This window comes from Pavona decussata, unplaced genomic scaffold, assembly GCF_977016875.1.
Source record: "Pavona decussata unplaced genomic scaffold, jaPavDecu1.1 SCAFFOLD_3, whole genome shotgun sequence".
Lineage (NCBI taxonomy): Eukaryota > Metazoa > Cnidaria > Anthozoa > Scleractinia > Agariciidae > Pavona > Pavona decussata.
Genome location: NW_028145427.1, coordinates 122,501 through 137,500, shown reverse-complemented (window position 1 = coordinate 137,500; position 15,000 = coordinate 122,501). Strand labels below are relative to the sequence as shown.

General features: G+C 43.5%; 2 protein-coding genes across 2 annotated transcripts in view; both read right to left on the bottom strand.

Moving 5' to 3' along the window:
• The window catches only part of LOC146489731 (uncharacterized), a 133,431-nt gene that overhangs the window by 56,043 nt on the left and 62,388 nt on the right, over positions 1–15,000 (bottom strand). The gene's annotated exons all lie outside the window — the stretch shown is intronic.
• Positions 12,213–14,968, bottom strand: LOC146489734 (uncharacterized). The gene is made up of 2 exons (XM_085103291.1): positions 14,342–14,968; positions 12,213–13,519 (listed from the first exon to the last, which is right to left on the bottom strand). Exons 1-2 carry the CDS (start codon positions 14,643–14,645, stop codon positions 12,213–12,215), a joined length of 1,611 nt encoding a protein of 536 aa, XP_084959417.1. The 5' UTR covers positions 14,646–14,968.

Below are 15,000 nucleotides of genomic sequence, written 5' to 3'. Positions count from 1 at the left end.
TCTCTTGTTTGCGTTGCCCACGCACCTATTTACGCGGGATGCCCTGAAGGGGCATACCGTGTCTAAAAACGGGTCGATTTCTTTTTTTTACGAGGGATGCCACGAGGGGGCATACCGTGTCTAAAAACGGGTCGATTTCTTTTTTTACGCGGGATGCCCTGAAGGGGCATACCGTGTCTAAAAACGGGTCGATTTCTTTTTTTTTTTACGCGGGATGCCCTGAGGGGGCATACCGTGTCTAAAAACGGGTCGATTTCTTTTTACACGGGATGCCCTGAAGGGGCATACCGTGTCTAAAAACGGGTCGATTTCTTCTTTTTTTACGCGGGATGCCCTGAGGGAGCATACCGTGTCTAAAAACGGGTCCATTTCTTTTTTTTTACGCGGGATGCCCTGAGGGGGCATACCGTGTCTAAAAACGGGTCGATTTCTTTTTTTTTTTACGCGGGATGCCCTGAAGGGGCATACCGTGTCTAAAAACGGGTCGACTTCTTTTTTTTTTTTTTACGCGGGATGCCCTTAGGGGGCATACCGTGTCTAAAAACGGGTCGATTTCTTTTTTTTCTTTTTACGCGGGATGCCCTGAGGGGGCATACCGTGTCTAAAAACGGGACGATTTCTTTTTCTTCGTCGTAGTCACAAATCGGTACATTAATTTATTCATTAAACTCTCCCCTCTCCTACTCGGGATGTATTGCTCTGATTGTCTTCAACAAAAGCAGGCCAATCAAAATCCATTCTTGTCGCTTATATCGCGAGGGAGGGGACCCACTCACCCCTACCTGTGTGACGTCAACGCATCATTTGATATATTTATTAAAAACGGATTAAATTTGTGGCGCCATATGTTGTGGACATGTTGTGGACTCAAGTGTGCCGTTTTCAAACAGAAATTTCACCATTTTGAATCGGTAAATCGAAAGAATAACTTCTAAGAAGCACTCGACATCTAAAACGGTGGAAATTGGAGAGTTCCTGGCGAAGGAATCGTGCTTTCTTTGACAGTCTCGAGCCACGATGGGAGACAGAAAAGAGGTCATTGAGAAGCTTACGTTATCCTAATGGAATTTTCGAGATTTCCGGTGAGATCCTCTGTAGCGTAACACAAGGCAAACAACATAACGCGATCTTCGTGACTCAAAATATTCCATTAGCAATGATAGTTTTATCAATCGGCGAAGCATACAGTTGGACTAAACGAATCAGCCGCAGCATCTCGCGTATATGCCAGTATAGGCATCTTGTTTTTTTTTCTTCCTCGTAGTCACAAATCGGTACATTAATTTATTCATTAAACTCTCCCCTCTCCTACTCGGGATGTATTGCTCTGATTGTCTTCAACAACAGCAGGCCAATCAACATCCATTCTTGTCGCTTATATTGCGAGGGAGGGGACCCCCTCACCCCTACCTGTGTAACGTCAAAGCATTTAATTAACACTGGATCAAACTTGTGTCGCCATATTGTTAACATGTTCTGGACTCAAGTGTGCCGTTTTCAAACGGAAATTTCACCATTTTGTAGCGGTAAATGGAAAGAATAACTTCTAAGAAGCACTCGACATCTAAAACGGTGGAAATTGGAGAGTTCCTGGCGAAGGAATCGTGCATAGTTTGACAGTCTTAGACCACGATTGCAGACAGAAAAGAGGTCATTGAGAAGCTTACGTTATTGCAATGGAATTCCCGCAATTTCCCTTGAAACCCTGAGCAGCGTAACACAAGAGAAAACAACGTAACGCGATCTCCGTGATTCAAACTATTCCATTAGCAAGGATTGTTTTATAAATCTGCGAAACATACAGTTGGAATAAATGAATCAGCCCCAGCATCACGCGTAATGCCAGTATAGCAGGCATCTTGTTTTTTTTTTTCTTCCTCGTAGCTACAAATCGGTACATTAATTTATTCATTAAACTCTCCCCTCTCCTACTCGAGATGTATTGTTCTGATTGTCTTCAACAACAGCAGGCCAATCAAAATCCATTCTTGTCGCTTATATCGCGAGGGAGGGGACCCACTCACCCCTACCTGTGTGACGTCAATGCATCATTTGATATATTTATTAAAGACGGATTAAGTCGCGCCATATTGTTTTAACATGTTGTGGACTCAAGTGTGCCGTTTTCAAAGAGAAATTTCACCATTTTGAAGCGGTAAATCGAAAGAATAACTTCTAAGAAGCACCCGACACGTAAAACGGTGGAAATTGGTGAGTTCTTAGTGAAGGAATCGTGCTTTGTTTGACAGTCTTAGGCCACGACGCGAGACAGAAAAGAGGTCATTGAGAACCTTACGTTATCGTAATGGAATTTGACAAATTTCCGCTGATAGTCTGAGTCGCGTAACACACGGAAAACAACGTAACGCGATCGTCGTGACTCAAACTATTCCATTAGAAAGAATAACTTCTAAGAAGCACCCGACACGTAAAACGGTGGAAATTGGTGAGTTCTTAGTGAAGGAATCGTGCTTTGTTTGACAGTCGTAGGCCACGACGCGAGACAGAAAAGAGGTCATTGAGAACCTTACGTTATCGTAATGGAATTTGACAAATTTCCGCTGATAGTCTGAGTCGCGTAACACACGGAAAACAACGTAACGCGATCGTCGTGACTCAAACTATTCCATTAGCAAGGATAGTTTTATCAATCGGCGAAGCATACAGTTGGAATAAATGAATCAGCCCCAGCATCACGCGTAATGCCAGTATAGCAGGCATCTTATTTCTTTTTTTCTTCCTCGTAGCTACAAATCGGTACATTAATTTATTCATTAAACTCACCCCTCTCCTACTCGGGGTGTATTGTTCTGATTGTCTTCAACAGAAGCAGCCCAATCAAAATCCATTCTTGTCGCTTACATCGCGAGGGAGGGGACCCACTCACCCCTACCTGTGTGACGTCAACGCATCATTTGATCTATTTATAAAGAACAGATTAAATTTGACGCCATATTGTTAACATGTTCTGGACTCAAGTGTGCCGTTTTCAAACGGAAATTTCACCATTTTAAAGCGGTGAATCGAAAGAATAACTTCTAAGAAGCACCCGACATTTAAAACGGTGGAAATTGGTGAGTTCCTGCCGAAGAAATCGTGCTTTGTTTGATAGTCTTAGACCACGACGCAAGACTGAAAAGAGGTCATTGAGAAGCTTATGTTATCGTAATGGCATTTCAAAAATTTCCAGTGAAAGTCTGGGTCGCGTTATACAAGGGAAACAACATAACGCGATCGTCGTGACTCAAACTATTCCATTAGCAAGGATAGATTTATCAATCGGCGAAGCATATAGTTGGAATAAATGAATCAGCCCCAGCATCACGCGTAATGCCAGTGTAGCAGGCATCTTGTTTTTTTTTTTCTTCCTCGTAGTCACAAATCGGTACATTAATTTATTCATTAAACTCTCCCCTCTCCTACTCGGGATGTATTGTTCTGATTGTCTTCAACAACAGCAGGCCAATCAAAATCCATTCTTGTCGCTTATATCGCGAGGGAGGGGACCCACTCACCCCTACCTGTGTGACGTCAATGCATCATTTGATATATTTATTAAAGACGGATTAAGTCGCGCCATATTGTTTTAACATGTTCTGGACTCAAGTGTGCCGTTTTCAAAGGGAAATTTCACCATTTTGAAACGGTAAATCGAAAGAATAACTTCTAAGAAGCACCCGACACGTGAAACGGTGGAAATTGGTGAGTTCTTTGCGAAGGAATCGTGCTTTGTTTGACAGTCTTAGGCCACGACGCGAGACAGAAAAGAGGTCATTGAGAAGCTTACGTTATCGTAATGGAATTTGACAAATTTCCGCTGATAGTCTGAGTCGCGTAACACACGGAAAACAACGTAACGCGATCGTCGTGACTCAAACTATTCCATTAGCAAGGATAGTTTTATCAATCGGCGAAGCATACAGTTGGAATAAATAAATCAGCCCCAGCATCACGCGTAATGCCAGTATAGCAGGCATCTTGTTTTTTTTTTTTTTTTTCTTCCTCGTATCCACAAATCGGTACATTAATTTATTCATTAAACTCTCCCCTCTCCTACTCGGGATGTATTGTTCTGATTGTCTTCAACAACAGCAGGCCAATCAAAATCCATTCTTGTCGCTTATATCGCGAGGGAGGGGACCCACTCACCCTTACCTGTGTGACGTCAACGCATCATTTGATCTATTTATTAAAAACAGATTAAATTTGGCGCCATATTGTTAACATGTTCTGGACTCAAGTGTGCCGTTTTTAAACGGAAATTTCACCATTTTGAAGCGGCAAATCGAAAGAATAACCTCGAAGAAGCACCCGACATTTAAAACGGTGGAAATTGGTAAATTTCTGGCGAAGGAATCGTGCTTTGTTTGACAGTCTTAGACCACGACGCGAGACTGAAAAGAGGTCATTGAGAAGCTTACGTTATCGCAATGGAATTCCCGCAATTTCTGTTGAAACCCAGAGTAGCGTAACACAAGGGAAACAACGTAACGCGATCGTCGTGACTCAAACTATTCCATTAGCAAGTATAATTGCTGGCGAGCGTTAGCGAGACAGCACACTATTCTTGTCAATAGGGGAAAAAAATCCAAAATTTTGTCGGATGCAAGACTCGAAGCCTGCACAGTAGAGCATTATCCGGGATGGTTGAGACGACAATCATGCGCAAATCACATGGCTGAAATATAATCCGGAATGCACACGTCACTTTGCACTTGAGAATCGCACGCTGTCAGACGCTTTCGGTTACGAGGTGCAGTTGACGTTTGCTTTTGTAATCATTCATCAAGGTCACGAACGGAAAGATATCACTTTCGACGGGATTCATCATTGATTCGTTTCTTGACCTTGATGAATATTCACAAGCAAATGAAGACATCTAGCAAATAAAAATATTTAGAAATACTTACCTATTTGTTTTATGGCAAAGTCAACTGCGCCTCGAAACCGTCTGTGCGTAAGATCGTGGTAAAATTTTCCCGCGGAAAGTGATCTCAATTCTCAAGCGGTGGATCTATAAAAGCAGCCAAACACAAATTGATCTCTTTCCGTTCGTGACCTTGATGAATGATTACAGAAGCAAATAAAGACAGCAAATAGAAAAAATACCGTGGAGGCTAATAATTCAAAATCTGCGAACCACTCAACTGTGAAATCAAAGGACTGGTTGTACTTTCACACGAGTTCTTTGCCCGTGGAGCCCAATCATTCAAAATCTGTGGAGTTTGTGCAGGATGATTCGACCGTTGAGTCATGCTCTTTCGGTCCGTAAGTGTGTCCGTTGAGGCAAAAGAATTGAAAACATGTCGATCGCTCGTCGAAGCGAACCGTGCAACTGTGAAATCAGATGATTGCTTCACTCTGAAATCAAACGACTCGTTGCACTTTCACTCGAGTTCTTTGCTTGTGGAGGCAAATAATTCCAAATCTGTGCCATTTGGGGCGGCTGATCTGTCCACTTCACCAACACCCCCATCCCACAAAAAAGACGCGTTTTCAACATTTCTTCCCCAATGTGGGTTATACAAATCACTAAACCTGCCATGACCCATTTTCAAAACCAATGCTAATGCTGTAGTCATGATTTTTACAACTCGTCCAACTGAAACCTACTCTCCCTACCCTCAAAGTCGACCCCCTTTTCCAAACCCATTCACTGTTTAATTCAATCCCCACAACTTTATCCCCCTTCGCCAGCACCCACTTTCATATTGAAATCACTAGTTTTATCAATCGGCGAAGCATACAGTTGGAATAAATGAATCAGCCCAAGCATCACGTGTAATGCCAGTATAGCAGGCATCTTGTTTTTTTTTTTTCTTCCTCGTAGCTACAAATCTGTACATTAATTTATTCATTAAACTCTCCCCTCTCCTACTCGGGATGTATTGTTCTGATTGTCTTCAACGACAGCAGGCCAATCAAAATCTATTCTTGTCGCTTCTATCGCGAGGGAGGGGACCCACTCACCCCTACATGTGACGTCAACGCATCATTTGATTTATCCATTAAAGCTGGATTAAGTTGTGGCGCCATATTGTTGACATGTTCTGGACTCAAGTGTGCCGTTTTCAAACGGAAATTTCACCATTTTGAAGCGGCAAATCGAAAGAATAACTTCTAAGAAGCACTCGACATCTAAAACGGTGGAAATTGGTGAGTTCCTGGCGAAGGAATCGTGCTTTCTTTGACGGTTCTAGAGCACCTGATGGGACTTGAGAAGAGGTCATTAATACGCTTACGTTATCGTAATGGAACGCGATCATCGTTACTCAAACTATTCCATTAGCAAGGATAGTTTTATCAATCTGCGAAGCAACCATTTTGAAGCGGTAAATCGAAAGAATAACTTCAAAGAAGCACTCGACATTTAAAACGGTGGAAATTGGATAGTTTCTGGCGAACAAAATCGTGCTTTGTTTGACAGTTTTAGATATACACGATGGGAGAGTGACACTCCTTCCCCCGGGAAATAACTGGGTATTTTCCCACACTGTCCATTCCGGTAGAGCATTAGACTTTTTACTGAATACCCAATTACCTCGGGGCATTTAATCATCTCTTTGTTTTTTACCTTACAGCACTTTTTCTCCCTTTAATGACCTATTCATTGGCAAATACAGTAAGTTTCTTATTGAATATGTCTATGTACAACAAAAATAGGACGCTACAGCAGCAGAATGGCCATTTTGGTGTCCCGGTACGGTGTGTTGGAATGTTTCCTGAGGTATTACAAACATTGTTTTGCAAGTCAACGATCAGTCATGTCACTCATCGTCGCTCGCGTGATTATCAACATTTCCATTTCTAAAAAAAAAATGAAACAGGCTAACGTCATCACTCCCCGGGTCGTCAAGCAACGCGTTATTCGATGGGCCTTGTCAGTTTATCCATAAACGCATCAAATATTGCTCGTGACCGACTGTATTAAGTTCTCTTTTTCATACATCTGATTTAAACAGCCTTGAGGCTTGAGTAACATTTTCACAACAAATAGCGGAAGGAGAAATGTGCGGGTCATTGCGCATTTTTGACCTTATGATTATTTTTGTGAAAATAGACATACGTCAGAGAATAAATCTAAAGGAACAAATTACTTTCATTTTCAATTATCGCCTGATGTCGCACAAACAGATCATCGGCTTCAGACTAACTAATTACGCGGGATGCCCTAAGGGGGCATACCGTGTCTAAAAACGGGTCGATTTCTTTTTTTTTTCTTCCTCGTAGCTACAAATCTGTACATTAATTTATTCATTAAACTCTCCCCTCTCCTACTCGGGATGTATTGTTCTGATTGTCTTCAACGACAGCAGGCCAATCAAAATCTATTCTTGTCGCTTCTATCGCGAGGGAGGGGACCCACTCACCCCTACCTGTGTGACGTCAACGCATCATTTAATTTATCCATTAAAGCTGGATTAAATTGTGGCGCCATATTGTTAACTTGTTCTGGACGCAAGTGTGCCGTTTTCAAACGGAAATTTCACCATTTTGAAGCGGTAAATCGAAAGAATAACTTCTAAGAAGCACTCGACATCTAAAACGGTGGAAATTGGTGAGTTTCTGGCGAAGGAATCGTGCTTTCTTTGACAGTCTTAGACCACAATTGCAGACAGAAAAGAGGTCATTGAGAAGCTTACGTTATCGCAATGGAATTCTCGCAATTTCCCTTGAAACCCTGAGTAGCGTAACACACGGGAAACAACGTAACGCGATCTTCGTGACTCAAACTATTCCATTAGCAAGGATGGTTTTATAAATCTGCGAAGCACACAGTTGGAATAAATAAATCAGCCACGGCATCTCGCGTAATGCCAGTATGGCAGGCATCTTGTTTTTTTTTCTTCCTCGTAGCTTCAAATCTGTACATTAATTTATTCATTAAACTCACCCCTCTCTTACTCGGGGTGTATTGTTCTGATTGTCTTCAACAGAAGCAGGCCAATCAAAATCCATTCTTGTCGCTTACATCGCGAGGAAGGGGACCCACTCACCCCTACCTGTGTGACGTCAACGCATCATTTGATCTATTTATTAAGAACAGATTAAATTTTGCGCCATATTGTTAACATGTTCTGGACTCAAGTGTGCCGTTTTCAAACGGAAATTTCACCCTTTTGAAGCGGCAAATCGAAAGAATAACTTCTAAGAAGCACCCGACATTTAAAACGGTGGAAATTGGTAAATTCCTGGCGAAGGAATCGTGCTTTGTTTGACAGTCTTCGACCACGACGCGAGACTGAAAAGAGGTCATTGAGAAGCTTACGTTATCGCAGTGGAATTCCCGCAATTTCCCTTGAAACCCTGACTAGCGTAACACAAGGGAAACAACGTAACGCGATCGTCGTGACTCAAACTATTCCATTAGCAAGGATAGTTTTATCAATCGGCGAAGCATACAGTTGGAATAAATGAATCAGCCCCAGCATCTCGCGTAATGCCAGTATAGCAGGCATCTTGTTTTTGTTTTTTTTTTCTCCCTCGTAGTCACAAATCGGTACATTAATTTATTCATTAAACTCTCCCCTCTTCTAGTCGGGATGTATTGCTCTGATTGTCTTCAACAAAAGCAGGCCAATCAAAATCCATTCTTGTCGCTTATATCGCGAGGGAGGGGACCCACTCACCCTTACCTGTGTGACGTCAACGCATCATTTGATTTCTTAATAACAACTGCATTAAATTGTGGCGCCATATTGTTTATAACATGTTCTGGACTCAAGTGTGCCGTTTTCAAACGGAAATTTCACCATTTTGAAGCGGCAAATCAAAAGAATAACTTCTAAGGAGCACTCGACATTTAAAACGGTGGAAATTGGTTAGTTCATGGCGAAGGAATCGTGCTTTGTTTGACAGTCTTAGACCACGACGCGAGACTGAAAAGAGGTCATTGAGAAGCTTACGTTATCGTTATGGAATTTCACAAATTTCCGCTGATAGTCTGGGTCGCGTAACCCAAGGGAAACAACGTAACGCGATCGTCGTGACTCAAACTATTTTATTAGCAAGGATAGTTTTATCAATCGGCGAAGCATACAGTTGGAATAAATGAATCAGCCCCAGCATCACGCGTAATGCCAGTATAGCAGGCATCTTTTTACGCGGGATGCCCTGAGGGGGCATACCGTGTTTAAAAACGGGTCGATTTCTTTTTTTTTTACGCGGGATGCCCTGAGGGGGCATACCGTGTCTAAAAACGGGTCCATTCAACTTGTTTTGTACTTTTGCAAGATAATTCACCTATTCTGAAGAAACCATAAAATGCTGTCATGAACATTGCCCCGAACAGAGCTCTACGATAGGCAGATGGACTGGTATGCTGCAAAGCTCTAACTACGGCGTACAATAATGGACGCGAAATGGGCATACGAACATCTGCTTGACCGCAGCGGCCTAAGGCCACAAGAAGCTTTTCAACTAAAGATCATGTGTACTTAAAGCACCTGTCGGCCGACTGTCGACCGTCACTATCGGCCGAGTATCGACAGACATATCGGTCGACATATTGGCCGATACTCGGTCGATATATCGGCCGATAGTGACGGACAACATTGCTTGGCCGAGCGTCGGTCGACATATCGACCGAGACCCAGCCGATATGTCGGCCGACACTCGGCCTACATGTGGAGGTCGTTATGTCGACCGAGTATCGATCGATAAGCCACCGGCATTTGCCCGATACTTTACTGACACTCGGCCGATACTCTACCGTTACTTGGTCTACTCTTTGTTACTTATTTTTATTTCCTCTCTCTACTCAAATGTCTCTTGTTTGCGTTGCCCACGCACCTATTTACGCGTGATGCCCTGAAGGGGCATACCGTGTCTAAAAACGGGTCGATTTCTTTTTTTTACGCGGGATGCCATGAGGGGGCATACCGTGTCTAAAAACGGGTCGATTTCTTTTTTTACGCGGGATGCCCTGAAGGGGCATACCGTGTCTAAAAACGGGTCGATTTCTTTTTTTTTTTTTTTCTTCCTCGTAGCTACAAATCGGTACATTAATTTATTCATTAAACTCACCCCTCTCCTACTCGGGGTGTATTGTTCTGATTGTCTTCAACAGAAGCAGCCCAATCAAAATCCATTCTTGTCGCTTACATCGCGAGGGAGGGGACCCACTCACCCTACCTGTGTGACGTCAACGCATCATTTGATCTATTTATAAAAAACAGATTAAATTTGGCGCCATATTGTTAACATGTTCTCTGTGTGCTGGACTCAAGTGTGCCGTTTTCAAACGGAAATTTCACCATTTTGAAGCGGTAAATCGAAAGAATAACTTCTAAGAAGCATTCGATATTTAAAACGGTGGAAATTGGTAAATTCCTGGCGAAGGAATCGTGCTTTGTTTGACAGTCTTAGACTAGGACGCGAGACTGAAAAGAGGTCATTGAGAAGCTTACGTTATCGCAATGGAATTTGACAAATTTCCGTAGCCTCCCACGCAGACGTTCTTTATCTTAGGGGTTCGTCACGCGTTCCTGCCCTAAGAACGTTTGCGTGGGAGGCTAAAATTTCCCGTGATAGTCTTAGTCGCGTAACACAAAGGAAACAACGTAACGCGATCGTCGTGACTCAAACTATTCCATTAGGAAGGATTGTTTTATCAATCGGCGAAGCAAACAGTTGGAATAAATGAATCAGCCTTAGCATCACGCGTAATGCCAGCATAGCAGGCATCTTGTTTTTTTTTTTTTTTGTCTTCCTCGTAGCTACAAATGTGTACATTAATTCATTGATTAAACTATCCCCTCTCCTAGTCGGGATGTATTGTCCTGATTGTCTTCAACAAAAGAAGGCCAATCAAAATCCTTTTTTGTCGCTTATATCGCGAGGGAGGGGACCCACTCATCTCTACCTGTGTGACGTCAAAGCATCATTTGATTTATTTATCACATCCGGATTAAATTTGGCGCCATATTGTTAACATGTTCTGGACTCAAGTGTGCCGTTTTCAAACGGAAATTTCACCCTTTTGAAGCGGCAAATCGAAAGAATAACTTCTAAGAAGCACCCGACATTTAAAACGGTGGAAATTGGTGAGTTCCTGGCGAAGGAATCGTGCTTTGTTTCACAGTCTTAGACCACGACGCGAGACTGAAAAGAGGTCATTGAGAAGCTTATGTTATCGTAATGGAATTTTAAAAATTTCCAGTGAAAGTCTGGGTCGCGTAATACAAGGGAAACAACGTAACGCGATCGTCGTGACTCAAACTATTCCATTAGCAAGGATAGATTGATCAATCGGCGAAGCATACAGTTGGAATAAATGAATCAGCCCCAGCATCACGCGTAATGCCAGTGTAGCAGGCATCTTGTTCAGGATTTTTTGGCGTAAAAGGTAAACAACCCTTATCTCCAAAAGTTATTTCAATTATTAATTATTACCTTCTCTGACCCAGTGCTTGTTCAGACTTGCATGTTGCATTAGATACAAATTCGAAATGACGGCCGTTTGAAAAACAATCTGAATGCTTATCTTGGCCCTATACCCATGTGGGCCAACTACGGCTCTTTTTTCGCGTGCCCCGTGTGCTAGGCCGGAGGATACGGATGACATTTCAGCAAAAGAAGACGTTCACCAAAACACAAAACTGACAGTCGACCGATATGCCACCGACAGTCGACCGATATGCCGCCGACTGTTCATCGTAACCTAACACTTGAGGTATCGACCGAGTGTCGACCGACATACTGAGCAAGTGACGGCCGCGCATCGGTCGACATGTCGATCGACATATCGATCGATTATTGGGTGATATGTCGATCGACGCGCGGTCGATATGTCGGTCGATACACCGGTCAACATGCCGTCCGAGTATCGGTCGACATATCGGCTGTTAATCGGTCGACATGTCGACCGACAGTCGACCGAATGTCGACCGAGTAACGGCCGATATGTCGATCGATATGTCCGACGATAGTGACGGTAGACAGTCGGCCGACGGGTGCCTTAAGTACACATGATCCATCGTAAAGGCCTTTGATCTTATGTACATATGCTATGGCTGATAGGTACGAGTTTATGGTAGCAGGAGCTAGGCCCCTGGCACATAAAAAGGAAATGAATAATGCGATACAAGCGGTCGAAACAGGCAAATGTAAATCGGCACCCTGATAGCGGGTATAGAATTCAGTAAAGACAACCCAAGCACGTGAGTATTGTTTGCGAGACTGCTCCGACAATGAGGAGTGTAGTAATTCTTTTAACGTATCGACCACTTCTGCGGGACAAGGGTCTCGGGCACGTGAGTTGGCTCTGGGTCGGCATCTGGGAAAGCTTTCCTGAAATCTACAATCTGTAGACGAGAAATTAAGTCCGCCCGGGTATTGTCAACATAAGCCCGAAACAAGATATTATGACGTAGTGATGTTAGGATAAGATCACGTACTAAGATCATGATCATAGGGTGTTTTGAAGTCTGTTTATTGATAATGTCAACCAAAGCCGCATTATCAGTAAACAGAGAGACACATTTGTTGCTCATTTGACATCCCCACACGTGGAGCGAGATAGTAATCGGAAAGAGCTCCAAAAATGCAATGTTGAAGTTCAATGATTTCCAATGGGCAGGCCATTCGCCGTAAAACCAACGGGTCCCAAAAAGTGCGCCGTAGCCCTTTGAGGCCGCAGCGTTGGTGTAAAGTTTGAGAGGCGGTGAAACCTGCCACGGTTCGTCCAGAAAAAATGTACGGCCGTTAAAATCTCTTAAAAATTGAAGCCAGACCCGTAAATCGCGACGACAGGCTTCAGTAATCCGTATACGATGGTGAGGTAGACGGACACCCTTGGTGAGATAAACAAGCCTCCGAAGAAAGGCCCGACCAGGAAGAACAACTGAACAAGTAAAATTCAATAAGCCAATCAAAGATTGAAGTTCTTTCAGGGTAGTTTTACGGCGTTTGTGCATGTCCAATAACTGAGCATTGCATTTTTGAAGCTTATCGTCCGGCAGACGCGCTTCCATATTAATCGTGTCGAGTGTTATCCCAGCAAACTGTAAAGTGGTTGAAGGACCTTCGGTTTTTTCATGGGCTATAGGTACCCCTAAACGATCACATAGGCTCAAAAAGTTGTGTAAATCGGAGGCACATGTCCCTTGAGAGGTAGCAATAAACAAGAAATCATCAAGAATATGCAAAACACCGGAAGCACAGAGATAATGTTTAGCAAGCCACTCGAGCGCAGTGCTAAAAGCTTCAAATATAGCGCAAGACGAAGAACAGCCCATGGGCAAACACCGGTCAAAAAAGTACGAATTATTCCATGTCATACCCAGTAAATGGTAATCGTCAGGGTGAATCGGAATGATAAGGAAAGCTGATTTTATATCGGTCTTGGCCATGTAGCAACCCCTACCCAACGACTTAATGAGTGTGATAGCATCACCTATTGAAGCATAATGAACCGACGAAAATTGGTCCGGAATAAAATCATTCACTGACGAGCCATCTGGGTATGACAAATGGTGTATAATACGAAATTCACCTGGAGTTTTCTTTGGAACTACGCCTAAAGGTGAAGAAATAAAATTATCAAAAGGTGGACGAGAAAATGGACCTACAATTCTTCCTGCGCGCCATTCTTTCTCGAGTTTAGCAGCTAAAATTTCAGGTTGGTCCTTTGCACTGCGCAAATTTGAAGCAAGACGCAAGCGGCTAGTACCAACAAACCCAACACGAAATCCAAACGAAAAACCATCAATCAAAAATTGCTTAAGACGAGGGTCATATTGTTGTAAAAGGGAGCTAAGTGTGGATACGTTTACCGGCGTTACTGGCAGGCTGTTATTATGTGATGGAGTTGCGATAGCTCTATCCCTGGCTGGTTTGGGAATGTTTGAGGCAGACTGACACGACGTAGCCGCGTGTCTACCACCACATTTGGAACATTTATGGTCATATCTGCAGCCCGCACAGGGACGTCCGGCGTTGAACGTGAAACACACCCCTCTGACCATTGGTTGTTTGCCCCTGAACCGCGTTCTGCGCACTGTTTCGCAAAATTTCATCAAATGTGGCGTCTCTCCGGGGAATTTTTCGCAGTATACTGCGACAAAAGAGTGGAAAGCCGATACCCACTCGTGAATAGACGTCAATTTTTTTGCATTGTTTACCGGTTCGAATGTAAAATTAGGGGTGTTAGACCCAATTCCGGGGGTGGGAGCAGTGATAGATAATGCAAACTTATCCGGATTAGGGGACGTATCTAGAAGAGAGCCAAAGTTGACGAATTCTTCAGCCCAGATCTTATTCTTTAGGCGTGCACTCAAGCGGCTACCTAAGGGCACACCTATACTAGAAAATAAAGGCGCACTGGGTAATATCTCACTACCTGACGACTCAACGACCCCCACTGGAGTATGGGTAATAGATGTCACGTCGTGTTGCACTGCGTCAGCGACCAGATTGAGGGAACTGGAAGAATTCTGGGCCGCGGTGCTCGACTGTATCGCTGTTTTCACTGCAGCAACAATAGATGAAACCATTGCTTCGGAAAGGCCCCCCGATCCCACACCAGATGCAGACGCCTCAACGGCCGCTTGAGGTGGAATTTCGACCGGGTCAGGAACAAACTGTACATTGACGGTATCAGCTGCCGGTCCTGCTGTTCGTCGGGATTTCCTTCGTGGCGGCATGTTGATTTTAAGGCCTATAAAACTTAGGTAAGGTTAATTCGGACATGTTATAGGCAAAGTCGGAATTAGACAACAAGGAAAATTCTGGGGTCAGAATGCATTGTACGCTAATTCACACAAACAGGATGCCCGTTAACCAGCTACAACAATCGCATGTTATCATATGTGACGTGAGAGCGTCAGTCATAGGCGCCTCGGTGTCTATAAATACCCACGTAAAAGCGTTAATAGCTGGAGTGAATTGGGCACGTCAACGATGGCCGGATATGGTTGTCACTTAGGCAACATAACGCAACAATTCCAAAGACCACAATTGACATAAATCAGGGATGGGCATCACACAGGAATGCACAGA

Excerpts from the sequence above, each read along its gene's own strand:
- LOC146489734 (XM_085103291.1), bottom strand. The coding sequence starts at position 14,645 with ATGCCGCCACGAAGGAAATCCCGACGAACAGCAGGACCGGCAGCTGAT. Across the intron at positions 13,520-14,341 it reads GGGGGTCGTTGAGTCGTCAG|GCGTAGTTCCAAAGAAAACT; the intron begins GTAGTGAGATAT and ends CTTCACCTTTAG.